Below are 16,978 nucleotides of genomic sequence, written 5' to 3'. Positions count from 1 at the left end.
AAACAAAACTGTGGATTCCTAGTCAGAATTTTTCTTCAAATTACACGATAAACCAGACATTAATGAGATGTGCACGGAAAAAGGAATGCTGCATTATTCTGTTTTTATATACACTAGATGTTTTATCTTAATAAGGAATCGCAAATCATTTATATATGAAATAAAACATCCTGTAATAGTGAATAAATCTACAGTATTGCTCTCATTTAGCTGTCCCACCAATTAGTTACACATAGGGAGAGTAATTGCTTCATATGCAAGAAACATTTTATCATAAATCACTGAACTATACCATGAACTAAAAAAGTGAAGGTTTGTATCATGTGTCCTTTATCCCAGGCAGTATATTACCCTCTTGATTTTCTAATATATCTAAACAAATGAGAAGGAAATGGCTTGTACTAACCATAAACTTTGATGCCGTGTATCGTCTTCTGCCGGCAGAGCTTGAGCTCGCTGCCTGTCTGCTATTACTGGGGCGCATCTTACTGTGAAGCTCGACGTGGCGCAGGTCAAACATCAGCTGTTCAAACCGCATGTGCTACGGAGGCCCCTCCAGTTCAAACAGCTCCCTGCCGGTCTGCTGTTCCTGGGGTGCCGCCGACCTTCGTAGTAAGATGCACCCCGCGGCACCCCGGGAACAGCAGACCGGCAGGGAGCTGTTTGAACTGGAAGGGCCTCCGTAGTGCACGCGGTTCAAACAGCTGATGTTTGACCTGCGCCATGCCGACCTTCGCTGTAAAATGCACCCTGGGAACAGCAGACCGGCAGGGAGCTCAAGCTCTGCCGGCAGAAGACGATACACGGCATCAAAGTTTATGGTTAGTACAAGCCATTTCCTTCTCATTTGTTTAGATATATTAGAAAATCATGAGGGTAATATACTGCCTGGGATAGAGGACACATGATACAAACCTTTACTTTTTTAGTTCATGGTATAGTTCAGTGATTTATGATAAAATGTTCCTTGCATATGAAGCAATGTGGATTTTCAGAACTGATTAGCAGTTTTGATAGCTGAAATTAATGAAAAGCAAATAGAATTACTGCCTGTGCTGATTAAGTGGCTACCTGTTGAAATATTAGGAGCAAATTGCTCTCCTAATCAATGTAATATAGAGCCCTGACTATTTATTATTGAACTTTGGAGCAGTCATGAAAGTTTAAAATAACTAGTGTGAGAGAGCTGTGTGTATGAGGGAGAGAGTCTGAGTGTGTGATTGTCTGTGGGTATGTACATATGTGAGGGAGAGAAAACCAGTGAGTGTGAGTACCTGTGTGGATGTTCTCTGCCTTACTATAAAAAAAACAAAACCGAAAAAATATCCCACGGATGGCCACCAGGAGGGAGCTCCGTACAGAGCCCGTCATGGGGACAGAATTTTTCTTTTTCTTATTTTCCTCCTCTAAATCCTAGGTGCGTCTTATGGTCAGGTGCATCTTATAGTGCGAAAAATACGGTAAATGCTGATCACTCTCAACTGAATCGAGCCTGTGGGACACTGTTTCTAAAGATTGGATGTGTTCATTAAATTTTTGAGCAATACCTGCAACAAGGTCCTATAGGGACTCCAGGGTAACCACCTCTTATCTCCAGGGGGCAAGAATAGTAGGCTCCCAACTCCGTCGTGCTCCCACCTTCCTCCGTTGGTCTTGGAGGGCCATCTCCCTTGCCCAGTCCTCCACTCTCCTGGGCTTTGGGGCCCACAACCTGAAGGCGAGCAATTTCCCCAACTGAACCGCTGCCGACGCATTCTCCCGTCTGAGTCTGCTCAGTGATGTCATCCACCGGCGACCCAGCCCCATCGGCGGTGTACAGGGGAGAAGCTTGCGGAGGTGCCCGAGGATCAGGCGGGCTTAGAGACAATTCCCCAGGTGAAACGGCAATCCTCTTGCTGGATCGTCAGCGGGGCTCGACGCCCTAATTCCAGGGGTAGGGACGGCAAACTCCCGTATAAACCGCTGTCCTGAGGGTATATCTGAATCCGGAGGAAAGATATGAATCTTCCCCTTCCTTTTAAGAGGCATAATAATAGTAAAAAGGCAACTTTTGTTCAAGAGGAAATCCAAGGAATCAGAGAGTTTGGAGTGTGTCCTTCCGGCAGCCATCTTAAATCTCTCTCCTATGACCATCAACTTAAATAAGGTGTCTTAACATTTATATTAATTTTTTTCTCATTAACATGTAAAACTGCTGGTACATATCAGCTAAAGGGTGACTAATCCCAGATTGATGGTAGTCACTGGTGTGGACCTGCCCAGTTTGCCACAGTGCCCTACCATTTTCTTGTTCTAACTCTTAACAATAGAGAAAGAAGGAAGAGAAAGCAGAAGACAGCAAGCAAGGTGAACCTAGTGGTCATGACAGACAGTTGTCCGAACCTACTGCTTTCTCTTCCTTCTTTCTCTATTGTTAAGAGTTAGAACAAGAAAATGGTAGGGCACTGTGGCAAACTGGGCAGGTCCACACCAGTGACTACCATCAATCTGGGATTAGTCACCCTTTAGCTGATATGTACCAGCAGTTTTACATGTTAATGAGAAAAAAATTAATATAAATGTTAAGACACCTTATTTAAGTTGATGGTCATAGGAGAGAGATTTAAGATGGCTGCCGGAAGGACACACTCCAAACTCTCTGATTCCTTGGATTTCCTCTTGAACAAAAGTTGCCTTTTTACTATTATTATGCCCAGGTTGTGGGCCCATGACATAAAATGTCGGCATTTTACAGCATGGTCAGCTTTTTGAAGATTGCTACAAAGAAACCACCTAATTAGGCTAATAAACTAAACCATTGCAAAACAATGATTTGCAGACAGTTACATTTCTCAGAAAAATCTTTTCAAAAACAATGGCACAAACACATACCCTTCTTACACCTAAGAAGGACCCCTACACATAATTAAGGGAAGGCTACCCTGTGCATAGATAGGAAGGGCTCAAGAAGGGGCTTTCATTATTTGGGTTGGATTCATTACCTCCAGTGTTTTTCTGGGACTTCTAATTTATTTATATGCCTTATAATTTGGGGAGGGATTTTAATAGCTACGCGCGGGTTTAGATTTGTGCGCGCAACCCGGCTCGCGCAAATCTACACCCAATTTTATAAACAGAAATAAATACAAGCACTGCAAAAAAATAAGGTTAAATAATTTCTGAACTCAAACGTAGAGCATAGATAGCAGGGATGAAAGGAAGGATTATGAATGAAAATCTGTAGTTCAAAGAGAAAAATATGGGTTTTCAGTTAGAACAGAGAGGTAAGTAAGGAAGGGCAATAAAATATAAGGAGCTTGTATTTCCAGAATTTAGTTTGTTTCTCATAACTAGAATGGGTTGTCTGCTCTCCCCATCCTTGGGATTTGCTAAAACTTTAGCAAGTTCCTCAGTAATGTAGAATAAGATGTAGGCGGATCAACCTGAAAAGTGCCATCAGATGTCACTGTTGCTTTACTTAGAAAAGTGGAGGAGTCCGCACAGTCTAAAGAATGACAAGTAGCATGCCATCTCGTCAACGCTTGTTAATTCTAATTCATAACAGAGCGTCAGGCGTTGAAGTCTTGTTGATGGTATTGCCTTTCAGACACCTAACACTTGTGCTGATCCAACCCACATAATTGTGTGTTGCCATGTTTCGCTTGCATACTTACTGTGTATATTTTTCTGTAGCATTACTAATTACATGCACATGCAAACTCACTCCCTGCACATTCAATTATTTTGCAAACTTAATATACTAGTACACAAAGTAACATTATGAGCCCAACTTTCTGAACAGTACACGGTAAACCATTTGTGCACATAAGACTGATGATAGTACCTTATAATCTGTGTGTATTTTATGTGTGAATGAAAGCAATTCGCATGTAACAACGCAGAATTAAACCTTGTGGCAGGTATATTTTAACCTATGCATGTACACTGTTCTGAAAATACTTAGTTGCTCATGCACTTGGTATCGCCAGTTCACCAATGCCTCCATCAGTTCACCTAGACTTTCATCTCTTCACCTAAACCTTCTACCATTTCATGCTGAACCCCCACGTTCATTCAGACCTCCTCCCAAAAATGACAAAAGACAAGTCCGATTTCAGTTGCATAAATCAATTAGCATACGTAAAACACGTCTATCTCTTACAAAATAGCAACTTTGTTCACATATATATATAAACTCTGCCCCAGACCATCCCTTTTTCCCCATTAAAATGTACATGATACTGCAAGTAAGCGCATACTCATGAGATTTATAAATTATCATAGACACGAGTACATGCTACTTATATGTGTATATGCTTCATTGGGACATTGTGTGAATGTTACCATCAGCATACCCTGCCTACTCACTATATCTCAGTCTCTCCTCAGCTTAGCCTCCATGGATCGCTATTCCAGTTTCTGAGGGACTACAGCCCAGCCGGGTTTACCAACTCACTACTGCCATCTCTGGTGGTTCAGTATACAGTCTAATAAAAGAACTAGTGTGTGTTTTTCTCCTAACTCTGAGCCTGACCGGTGGTCCCTCTCGGGATCATTCCCCATGGGCGTGGTCATCTGCCACTGGTCCAAGGATCCACCCTCCACTCTCCTATATAACAGAGCCTTAATAACAGATTGCTAACTTCTATCTGATTGCTCCTCCCATCAGGCATCAGAATAATAACACCTTCCTCACTAAAGTGCCTCCACACAATGATGTCTTCTGCGAACTCCTTTCTGATGTAAGGGAAGTTGACACTTGTGCTGTTGCCTTGTTAATGCAGCTTCGTACACGAACCTACTAGGCTCACGGCGACAGCTGGTGAATGTGCCCTGGTTGGGACTAGCCTGGAGCTTCACCTATACCAGCTCCTTTCCCTGCTGGTTGAGCCTTTGGGTTCTGAGGGCCTGCAATGCTTAGGCTAGAGTCCCATAAGGTGTGCAGGAGAGGGGGAGTCCAGATCTAGGCCAAGGTCAGGGCAGGCAGCAGTCAGTTCTCAGGGACAAGCCAGAGGTCAAGGCGGGCGGCAAGCAGAATGTAGACAAGGTTCTGATCTGAGGTCAGTGACAGATGGTAAGCAAAAGAGAGGTCAATGTCCGTAGCAGAAGTCAGTGGTAAGCAGCAATCAGAAAAGAGATCCAGGACCATAGCAGAAGAAAGTACTAGGGAAGCGACAGGCTGGACTAGGCAAGGCAGGCTGGAGAAGGCAAGACTAGACCAGAAGCAGGATCAGGAACGTAGGATGCAACATGCATTTGCTGAATGGAGAAGGACCTGTTGCCTAGGCTTCGGATGGGAGCGTAGCCCAGGTTTAAGTACCCAGCCAGCACTGATGGCATCAGTACACTCACAAGCCAGTTTCCCGCTGTGCAGCCTTTAAATATGGGATACGTGCACACCTAAGGCAGCCTATGGTGTTGCAAGTGGAGGTGCAGGGACAGTGTAGGCAATGTGCAGCTGGCTCAGTGGCTTTGGGAGGAATGCATCCGGTCGCAGAATGGCCCCGAAACTGGCCAAATATAACATCTGAATCCTTAGGAGATACTATTGCAGGCACTGGAGTTCAAATTGAAGGTGGACCATGAGACTAAATGCACAATTGAATCTTTATGGGAAGAAATCCCTTATGTGTTAGGGAAGAGTATAGTGATAGGAGTATGCTACCGTCCACCTGGCCAAGATGGTGAGATAGACAGTGAAATGCTAAGAGAAATTAGGGAAGCTAACCAAATTGGTAGTGCAGTAATAATGGGAGATTTAAATTACCCCAATATTGACTGGGTAAATGTATCATCAGGTCATGCTAGAGAGATAAAGTTCCTGGATGGAGCAATTGGTTCAGGAACCAATGAGAGAGGGAGCAATTTTAGATCTAATTCTCAGTGGAGCATAGGATTTGGTGAGAGAGGTAACGGTGGTGGGGCCGCTTGGCAATAGTGATCATAATATGATCAAATTTGAATTAATGACTGGAAGGGGGGCAGTAAGCAAATTCACAGCTCTAGTTCTAAACTTTCAAAAGGGAAACTTTGATAAAATGAGAAAAATAGAAAAAAACTGAAAGGAGCAGCTACAAAGGTAAAAAGTGTGCGAGAGACGTGGACATTGTTAAAAAAAAAAAAAAATACCATCCTAGAAGCACAGTCCAGATGTATTCTACACATTAAGAAAGGTGGAAAATAGGCAAAACGATTACCAGCATGGTTAAAAGGTGAGGTGAAAGAGGCTATTTTAGCCAAAAGATCTTCATTCAAAAATTGGAAGAGGGATCCAACAGAAGAAAATAGGATAACGCATAAGCGTTGGCAAGTTAAATGTAAGACATTGAAAAGACAGGCAAAGAGAGAATTTGAAAACAAGTTGGCTGTAGAGGCAAAAACTCACAGTAAAAGCTTTTTAAAATATATCCGAAGTAGAAAGCCTGCGAGAGAGTCAGTTGGACCGTTAGATGATCGAGGGGCTAAATGGGCACTTAGAGAAGATAAGGCTATCGTGGAAAGATTAAATGATTTCTTTGCTTCAATGTTTACTGAAGAGGATGTTGGGGGGATACCCGTTCCGGAGAAGGTTTTCATGGGTAATGATTCAAATGGACTAAACCAAATCATGATGAACCTAGAAGATGTGGTAGGCCTGATTGACAAACTGAAGAGTAATAAATCACCTGGATCTGGTGGTATACACCCCAGGGTTCTGAAGGTACTCAAAAATGAAATTTCTGATCTATTAGTAAAAATTTGTAACCTATCATTAAAATCATCCATTATACCTGAAGACTGGAGGGTGGCTAAGGTAACCCCAATATTTAAAAAGTGCTCCGAGGCGATCCGGGAAACTACAGACTAGTTACCCTGACTTCAGTGCCCGGATAAATAGTGGAAAGTGTTCCAAAGATCAAAATCACAGAACATACAGAAAGACATAGTTTAATGGAACAAAGTCAGCATGGTTTTACCCAACGCAAGTCTTGCCTCACAAATCTTCATCACTTTTTTGAAGGGGTTATTAAACATGTAGATAAAGGTGGACCAGTAGATGTAGTGTATTCGGATTTTCAGAAGGCATTTGACAACGTTCCTCATGAGAGGCTTCTAGGAAAAGTAAAAAGTCATGGGATAGGTGGAAATGGTCCTTTCATGGATTACAAACTGGTTAAAAGATAGGAAACAGAGAGTAGGATTAAATGGACAGTTTTCTAAGTGGAGGGGGTGGGCAATGGAGTGCCTCAGGGATCTATACTGGGTTCCATGCTTTTCAATATATTTATAAATGACATGGAAAGGAATACGATGAGTAAGGTAATCAAATTTGCAGATGATACAAAATTATTCAGAGTAATTAAATCACAAGCGGATTGTGATAAATTGCAGGAGGACCTTGTGAGACTGGAAAATTGGGCATCCAAATGGCAGATAAAATTTAATGTGGATAAGTGCAGAGTGATGCATAGTGATGCATATAGGGAAAAATAACCCATGCTATAGTTATACAATGTTAGGTTCCATATTAGGAGCTACCACCCAGGAAAAAGACCTGGGCGTCATAGTGGATAATACATTGAAATCGTCGGTTCAGTGTGCTGCGGCAGTCAAAAAAGCAAGCAGAATGTTAGGAATAATTAGTAAGGGAATGGTGAATAAAACGGAAAATGTCATAATGCCTCTGTATCGCTCCATGGAGAGACCGCACCTTGAATACTTTGTACAATTCTGGTCACCACATCTCAAAAAAGATATAGTTGCGATGGAGAAGAGTGACCAAAATGATAAAGGGGATGGCAGCTCCCCTGTGAGGAAAGACTAAAGAGGCCAAACCAGGCCACAAGAACCTGGCAATTACCCAAACACTAAGAAGCAGGGGTGTGAATTGTGTGATCGATCGTCTTAACGATCGATTTTGGCTGGGGGGGAGGTAAATCTTATCGTCGTGGGGTTTTTTCGTTAAAAATCGTTAAAAATCGTAAATCGGGGGAGGGCGGGAAAACCGGCACGCCAAAAAAACCCTAAAACCCACCCCGAACCTTTAAAACAAATCCCCCACCCCCACCTGACCGTCGCCCGTATGACATAGTGAGGGCAAAGGTAGCGCCGGCGCCATTTTGAAGATTGGAAATACGGCCCGCGTGCAGGAGGTCGCTCCAGGACCCCCGCTGGACTTTTGGCAAGTCTTGTGGGGGCAGGAGCCCCCCCCCAAGCTGGCCAAAAGTCCCTGGGGGTCCAGCGGGGGTCCGGGGGCGATCTCCAGCAGGCGTGACGTCGGGAGCCAGGAAACAAAATGGCGCCGGCACTACCTTTGCCCTGTCACATGATAAGGGCAAAGGGCCACCGGCGCCATTTCTCAACGCAGCCGTGGCCAGAGAGAGAGAGGGAGATCGCGTCGGGAACCCCCAATGGACCCCAGGTAATTTAAAACATTTGGGGGGGGGGTTCGGGAGGGTGGGGGATTTCTTTTAAAGGTTTGGGGTGGGTTTTAGGGTTTTTTGGTGTGCCGGTTTTCCCGCCCTCCCGCGATTTACGATTTTTAACGATTTTTTAAAACATAAAAACCCGACGATAAGATTTCCCTCCCCCCAGCCAAAATCGATCGTTAAGACGATCGATCACACGATTCACACCTCTACTAAGCACATCCTCTGGCAATAAATTCCAGAGCTTAATTGTGCATTGAGTGGAAAAGAATTTTCTTAGTCTTAAATGTGCTTCTTGCTAATTTCATGGAATGCCCCCTAGTCCTTCTATTATTCGAAAGTGTAAATAACCGAGTCACATCTACTCGTTCAAGACCTCTCATGATCTTAAAGACCTCTATCATATCCCCCCTCAGCCGTCTCTTCTCCAAGCTGACCAGCCCTAACCTCTTCAGCCTTTCCTCATAGGGTAGCTGTTCCATCCCTTTTATCATTTTGGTCGCCCTTCTCTGTACCTTCTCCATCGCAACTATATCTTTTTTGAGATGTGGCGACCAGAATTGTAGACAGAATTCAAGGTACGGTCTCACCATAGAGTGATACAGAGGCATTATGACATTTTCTGTTTTATTAACCTTTTGCTTCCTAATAATTCCTAACATTCTGTTTGCTTTTTTGACTGCTGCAGCACACTGAGCCAACGATGGAATCTAACATCGTGTAACTACAGCAAGGGTTATTTTTCCCTCTATGCAACACCTTGCACTTGTCCACATTAAATTTCATCTGCCATTTGGATGCCCAATCTTCCAGTCTTGCAAGGACCTCCTGTAATATATCACAATCCGCTTGTGATTGAATAATTTTATATCATCCGCAAATTTGATAACCTCACTCGTCATATTCTTTCCAGATCATTTATATATATATTGTAAAGCACAGGTCCAAGTACAGATCCCTGAGGCACTCCACTATTTACCCTTTTCCACTGAATGGGTAAATATGAATCGGTTATTTCCTCTTTTGGATAATAGAAGGACTAGGGGGCACTCCAGGAAGTTGGCATGTAGCACATTTAAAACTAATCAGAGAAATTTCTTTTTCACTCAACACACAATTAAACTCTGGAATTTGTTGCCAGGGGATGTGGTTAGGGCACTTAGGGCTGGATTTTAAAAGGATTACGCGCATAAGTTATGCGCGTAACCCTCTTAAAAGGCTCCTGCCCGCGCCGAGCCTATTTTGCATGGACTCGGCGGCGCGCACAAGCCCCGGGACTCGCGTAAGTCCCGGGGGTTTGCAAAGGGGGCGTGTCGGGTGGGCGACGTGAATTTCAGGGCGGGGCAGGAGGTGTGTTGGGGCGTGACGCCAGCCCGGGGGTGTGGTCGAGGCCTCCGGACCAGCCCCCGGGGCGCACAGATTTACGCCTGCCAGAGGCAGGCGTAAATCTGCCAACAAAGGTGGGGGGGGGGGGGTTTACATAGGGCCGGGGGGTGGGTTAGGTAGGGGAAGGGAGGGGAAGGTGAGGGGAGGCAGAAGGAAAGTTCCCTCCGAGGCCGCTCCGATTTCGGAGCGGCCTCGGAGGGAACAGGCAGCGCGCGCTGCATTCGGCGCGCGCATGTTGCACAAATGTGCACCCCCTTGCGTGCGCAGACCCCGGATTTTATAAGATACGCGCGTATCTTATAAAATCCAGCGTACTTTTGTTCGCGCGCGCGCTGTTTTTGAAAATGTACCCCTTAGTGTAGCTGGGTTTAAAAAATGTTTGGATAAGTTCTTGGAGGAGAAGTCCATTACCTGCTATTGTTGACTTAGAAAGGCTGCAGATTCATTTCTTCGTGAGCATACCTGCCTGAGACTGCTGAGTGAGTTTCTGAGTGCCTGGACATTTTTTCCTACTGTTTAGGAGCGGAAGCTCTTAACTGCAGTGACTGCTTCGACCCCTTCCGGGTCTGACGTCAGAGGGAGGAGCCGTTTCAGACGCCCACAAAATCGGCGTCTGCCTGGAAACATTTGCTGCAGATTCATTTCTTCGTGAGCATACCTGCCTGAGATTGCTGAGTGAGTTTCTGAGTGCCTGGACATTTTTTCCTACTGTTTAGGAGCGGAAGCTCTTAACTGCAGTGACTGCTTCGACCCCTTCCGGGTCTGACGTCAGAGGGAGGAGCCGTTTCAGACGCCCACAAAATCGGCGTCTGCCTGGAAACATTTGCTGCAGATTCATTTCTTCGTGAGCATACCTGCCTGAGACTGCTGAGTGAGTTTCTGAGTGCCTGGACATTTTTTCCTACTGTTTAGGAGCGGAAGCTCTTAACTGCAGTGACTGCTTCGACCCCTTCCGGGTCTGACGTCAGAGGGAGGAGCCATTTCAGACGCCCACAAAATCGGCGTCTGACGGCGCGTCGCCAAAGCCGCGCCTAAGGGGCACCCGGCTTTGCTGGCTTCGCCGGAGAACGCCGGAGATTGTCGGTGCACGTGTAGAAGAACTCAGAAATCGGGAGGTAAAGTGAACTTTTGCTTGTTGTGTTTGGGAACAGCAGCCATCGGAACCTGTTTAATATAAACTGAGTCACCAAGCTCCTAATTGAATGTTTGTAATAGAAATGTTTGATTTTCTAGTTAATTAAAATAGTGTTGCCCCCTCCTCATAGTGATGCCACATACTAAGAGGAAGGGGAAGCTATTAACCACATCAACACCAGTGGTTGATAGCAATCAACCTCGAATTCAGGAGTTTTTTGGTACAACTATATCAATACCAGGTGCAGAAGTCGCTGGAATTGGAGTTCAGGAGCAGGAACCCAATTCCCTGACTTATGAGACATCATTAAGCCCTGGAGCTCCCCTAACACCTGAACCACCAACGGGAAGAGGAAGAGGTGAAGTTACATCTGAGGATATCACCCAGACCTTGGCTTCCTTATCACCCTTGGATAAAAGGGGGGTAGTGGGAATAGATCTCCCACTGCAGGCCCTTGAATCCCAGGTGGTAGTAAGCCAGAATCAGGGTAGTAGTACCGTTTTGGCCTCTAAGGTAAAAAAGATGGAAGGTGGACAAGGGGAAACGCTAGCTGGTTTATCAGTAATTGTTCCTACAAAATTTACTATGGAGGAAATTGGTGGTATGATTCTTTTAATTCAAAAGTCCATTAATGATTTGACTAAGACAGTTCAACAAAGTTTAGAAAACAATAAAATCTTACAGACAAAAACTGAAAAAATAGAGAAATCAGTGATAAATTTAGAACAAAAAATTGTAGAGGGGAGAGACTCGTACCTGCAGTCCCCTGATTCAGCCCGGAACACAGCTGAGAGGCCCACGTGAACGTGAGGGGAGGAGCCGGAGCGCATTGAAAATCGGCGCGGCAGAGCTGATACAGGCGAGAGACTCGTACCTGCAGTCCCCTGATTCAGCCCGGAACACAGCTGAGAGGCCCACGTGAACGTGAGGGGAGGAGCCGGAGCGCATTGAAAATCGGCGCGGCAGAGCTGATACAGGCGAGAGACTCGTACCTGCAGTTCCCTGATTCAGCCCGGAACACAGCTGAGAGGCCCACGTGAACGTGAGGGGAGGAGCCGGAGCGCATTGAAAATCGGCGCGGCAGAGCTGATACAGGCGAGAGACTCGTACCTGCAGTCCCCTGATTCAGCCCGGGACACAGCTGAGAGGCCCACGTGAACGTGAGGGGAGGAGCCGGAGCGCATTGAAAATCGGCGCGGCAGAGCTGATACAGGCGAGAGACTCGTACCTGCAGTCCCCTGATTCAGCCCGGAACACAGCTGAGAGGCCCACGTGAACGTGAGGGGAGGAGCCGGAGCGCATTGAAAATCGGCGCGGCAGAGCTGATACAGGCGAGAGACTCGTACCTGCAGTCCCCTGATTCAGCCCGGAACACAGCTGAGAGGCCCATGTGAACGTGAGGGGAGGAGCCGGAGCGCATTGAAAATCGGAGCGGCAGCGGCGCCCCATCGCCGCCGGCGCGTCACCAAAGGGTGCGCACGGCTTTGTCCGGCTTAGTCCGGAGCAGGCCGAGCAGGGGAAGAAGGCCCGATCTTGATGGCTGAGCCTTTTGGACGCAAACAACACCGGTAAATCCCTATTTTCAATTATTTTGTTTCCTGATTAACAATGCCTGCTAAACGTAAAGGGAAGGTAAGGGTATTTCCCACTGAGCCCTTACCCCCCCTGTTGCAATTGGAAATAGACAGATTTATGCAACAATTAGATTTAAAGGGCACCAGTGACTCCGTTGGTAGCCTTCTGGTAGAAGAACGGGAGACTGCCCAGGAGGAGGCTTCCCTAAGCCCTGTTATGCGTCTTCCACCAACCCAACCCCTTCCCAGTGAAGTAGCAGCAGCGGTATCCACCGAAGTGGTTGGTCAACCGTTAGCTTCAGAGGGAGCTACTGGTGTAGTGGACTTGGTAGCTGAGAGTCTGGATAAAGCAGCAGGAATGTCTGCTGAGTGTCAACAGGATCCCTCTCACTTGGATCATCCAGTGGAAGTTAGGCCAAAAACATCTAAACCTGAAATGGTTACTCTGGCCTCAATATGGGACTTGGTCAGTGGACTAAACGAGACTGTCAACAGATTGGAGAGTAAGATAGATACTGTATCCTCAAGGTTAACACAGCAGTATGTAGAAGTACAACAACAAGTAAATGAGATTGATGTTAGAATGGATTCATTGGAAGGGAATATCAGATCTATACAGGCTGTTAATGTAGCATTGATTAAAGATCAGGCTTTGTCCTCTAGGAGATTAGAATCTATTGAAAATAGTACTAGACAATTAAATTTAAGAGTAACGAACTTCCCTAGAATAGCAGGAGAAATCCCATATGTTTCCTTCAAGAGATATTTAACTGAAGTTTTGGGTTTCACTGAAAGTAATATGATATCGATAAATTCATGTTTCTTTATAAAAAAGAGAACTTCTGGATTTGTAGTTTCTGTTCCGGCTAACTTAACTAGTTTCTTGGAAAATTCAGAGGTTCAAATTTTGGAGAGAGAAACTTTAATTGTTTCTTTAGTAACTACAACAGATATAAGTTCACTAATGAGGACTTACTTTCAGAAATTTCCAACAACATATTTGGGACAAAATGTAAAGATATTCCCTGATCTTTCAGTAATTACACGTCAAAAAAGGAAAAAATTTCTTGAATTAAGACAAAAAGTGTTGTCATTAGGGTTTTCTTTTACCCTTAAATACCCATGTAGCTGTGTTCTTAAAAGAGGAACAGAATCTTTTGTTTTTACACAGGTGGAACATCTAATTCAATTTGTTGAATCTCGTGTCCCAGTTACCTCGTCACCTGTTGAATCTTGAAATACAGGGAGTGAAAGTATATTAATTGTTAGGTGGTTGGTTAAACAAATCTATGGTTTTTCCTTTTTCTTTTCTAGATTTCTTCTAAAATCCAAAAGTGCTTTGATTAATCTGTTTATCTTAAAAAAATTGTTTCAACAAATTATTTTCTATTTTCCAACTAAAGGTGTATAAGTTTATATCATAAGAATGAATTTGTTTGTTTAAAAGTTGGAATCTATCACATTGCTAAACATTGAATAATGTATCTTGATTATTTCATATTATGTAAATATGAAAATTATAAATAAATAAAGAAAAAAAAATTGTAGAGGTAGAAAAAGTTCAAGTAAATCTAATTAAATCAGAGAAATATCAATTAAATAAAATAGAACAGATGGAAAATCAAATTAGAAGAGCAAATTTGAGAATCCTTAACTTTCCTAGGACCCATCTGTTGTCTCCTAGGGAATTATTTAAAAGTTATCTATTAAAAATTCTAAAGTATTCAGAGGATATGCTTCCTTTAATATCCAGGATATATTATACAAGTCAGAAAATACAAGGCACAGATGGATCAGAACAAACCCAAGGGAATTTAAATGAAGATATAAATGTATCTGAGCTGTTAGAAAAGTCATCAGATATGGAGATTAAAACTCGTGCCACTTTAATTATTCAGTGTGCAGATATTTCTCAAAGGGATTTAATACTTAGGTTATACTTTAGAAATCAAAATTCTCAATTTCATGGGTCCTCAATTAGAATTTTCCCGGATGTTTCACTAAGTACGCAATTGAGGAGAAAAGAATTTTTGACTGAGAGAAAGGGTCATTCAAAAAGGAGCAAAATATGTATTGCGTTTTCCTTGTAAATGTATTTTAACATATCAGAATTCAAGATACGTATTTAACTATCCAGATCAGCTGCGAGAATACCTAGATGCCTAATTCCATCATAATATAAGGAAGGAAGGAGAAATGAAAAAATATATAGTTTAGACTCAGTAAATTTTTGGTAATTGCTTATAAAATACTGCTCTTCTTTTTCTGCATATTAGACAGGTTTTGTTATTACTTTCAGTACCAATCTTAGATTATCATAGATGGGATGTAATATGTTCTCTGTAAAGTTGAATTTTGTTTGAATATTTGGAGACTTATCTGTGTTTTATCTTCTGTAATGATCATATAACTTGAACAAAAAAAAAAAAAAAAAAAAAAAGTTGACTTAGAAAATAGCCACTGCTATTACTAGCATCAGTAGCATGGGATAGACTTAGTTTTTGGGTACTTGCCAGGTTGTTATAGCTTGATTTGGCCTCTGTTGGAAACAGGATGCTGGGCTTGATGGACCCTTGGTCTGACCCAGTATGGCATGTTCTTACACCCTTAAATGCATGATTAATCTAAATTTTGATTTAAAAATTAGCTGACAAGCAGTATACTACATCCTTCTTATTCTGTCTTGTTCCCTCAGAAGTGTCCACTTTGTTGCAGATCTTAGAATCATCTGCAGAAAGACAGCTTCTATGTACAAGCATAAAGGAGAAGAGAAATTAACTATTTTTACATATTTTCTTTTCTCTAGGAGGCTTCTGGGCATCATAACCAAGAAGGATGTATTGAGACATATGGCTCAAATGGCAAACCAGGACCCTGAATCCATCATGTTTAACTAGGCTGGAGAACAGTCCAGGAGCCAGAAGAAAACTACTGGAAATAATCTCCAGCATGACAAGCAAGAAGGCCAGCTATTTAATTTCATTAAACATGTATCTATGTCATCGAGAAGGAGAGGCCTGCGGCTTAAAGTAAGGTCATTTGGAAAAGATGAATGATGACATTTTCTGAAACCCCTGGGCGGAATTCTTATGGAGACAGATCCTCCCTATTCCTGAAAAAGAAATCAAGCCACTTTTTTCTAATGAGTTGCTTGAGCAATCCACAAAGATGTGCAAAATTGATGAACTCTGGTGTCAAGGAGCTGAACCGAGTGCACCAAGGAAAAAGAAAAGATGCAAAGCTTTGCATTCAAAAGTTTAAGGAAGCCTTTGTATGTGTTTGAACAGAAAGGATGAGTTGTGTTTTATTTATTTATTTTAAAAACTGCTAAATGCTTTTGAAGGGGAGGGAAATACTTTGGGTTGTTGGGACACTTGTCAGCTAATTTTAATTTTTGTTTAAATTAATGGAATTTAACCTGTGACACTGAAACATTCTATTTCATCCATGTTAGCAATTCTGTTCCAGAACTATAGTTGACTGTTCAGTGCGAAAGTTCAGAGGCACTGATTTATAAGAATGGATCCTTTCTATGCAAAATTTGCATATTTAATAGTAGCATGAAAGCATAACATTATTTAGAAGTTTCTAAAGCAAGACGGAAAAATATGATTTCTTAATCTTATAAAATTCTTTAGTTATTTCTCCATTTCTCATTGCCTATATGTGATTCCTGATCATGAGTTAAAAAAAAAAAAAAAAGGAATAGCATGTCAGAAATATTTATTATGAGGTCTGTGTACCAGTTATTTTTCCCATAGACCTAAAATGCGGAAACCCTTTGGTGCATCAGGTTCTATATAATTATCTAGCACAAGTACCCTTTTCAGGAATCACATAACGCATCTTCAGACTCAACTTAGAAACCAGTGCAGCCATTATTACAGACCCTTTCTTGCTCTGTGGTCAATAATGCCAGTAATATCAGGAGCAATATATTAAATAGGACCTAAACCTTTCCGATTTTTGATCCACTGGAGAAACAAAGAGGTCCATATTAAGCGCCGCTTAGCTGGATAAGTTTCTACTTCTCTGGCTAAGTGGCAGCGGGTGAATTATGTGTCCAGGATCAGATCACCACTTAGCCAGATAACTACTTCTCCAGCTAAATAGTTTGCTGACTAAGAGGCGGGCGGAGTGAGGGTGTATCTGGGAGCCATGCTGGAGACCTGGCCTAAAGTTAGCCGGATAAACTTGTCTGGCTGATTTTTAAATAGCTGGGGCGTCACTGAATATCCCAGCTAACAAGCTCATCCTGATAGCGGCTGAATAAGGACCTCAGCATGTCTGTATTTATGATTTTGTGTATCCTTTCATTTATACTGCTGCTTTTGGCCAGATAAAAGTAGAATGGTTAAAGACCCAGAAAATGTAAGCTTAAGTTCAATACATTTTCTAAAACCATAGAAAATAATTTTTACTTTCAAATAAAGCCTTCAGTACTTAGTGAGAAGATATAAAACATGGAAAAACAGTGTGCTGCATTTCAAGACATT

The 16,978-nt window shown here is 42.9% G+C and overlaps 1 protein-coding gene across 2 annotated transcripts in view; it reads left to right on the top strand.

Moving 5' to 3' along the window:
* Nucleotides 1-16,240, top strand: part of CLCN4 (chloride voltage-gated channel 4) — a 107,561-nt gene extending 91,321 nt beyond the window's left edge. For both annotated transcript variants that reach the window (XM_029604357.1, XM_029604358.1), the window contains exon 12: nucleotides 15,289-16,240. In XM_029604357.1, coding sequence (XP_029460217.1) covers nucleotides 15,289-15,379 — 91 coding nt within the window. In that variant the 3' untranslated portion in view covers nucleotides 15,380-16,240. The remainder of the gene's footprint in view (nucleotides 1-15,288) is intronic.
* The last annotated feature ends 738 nt before the right edge of the window (nucleotides 16,241-16,978 follow it).

The sequence above is a fragment of the Rhinatrema bivittatum genome, chromosome 5, assembly GCF_901001135.1.
Source record: "Rhinatrema bivittatum chromosome 5, aRhiBiv1.1, whole genome shotgun sequence".
NCBI classification, from domain to species: Eukaryota; Metazoa; Chordata; class Amphibia; order Gymnophiona; family Rhinatrematidae; genus Rhinatrema; species Rhinatrema bivittatum.
The sequence above is the reverse complement of the archived record's forward strand: the minus strand, read 5'-3'. Positions and strand labels throughout refer to the sequence as shown.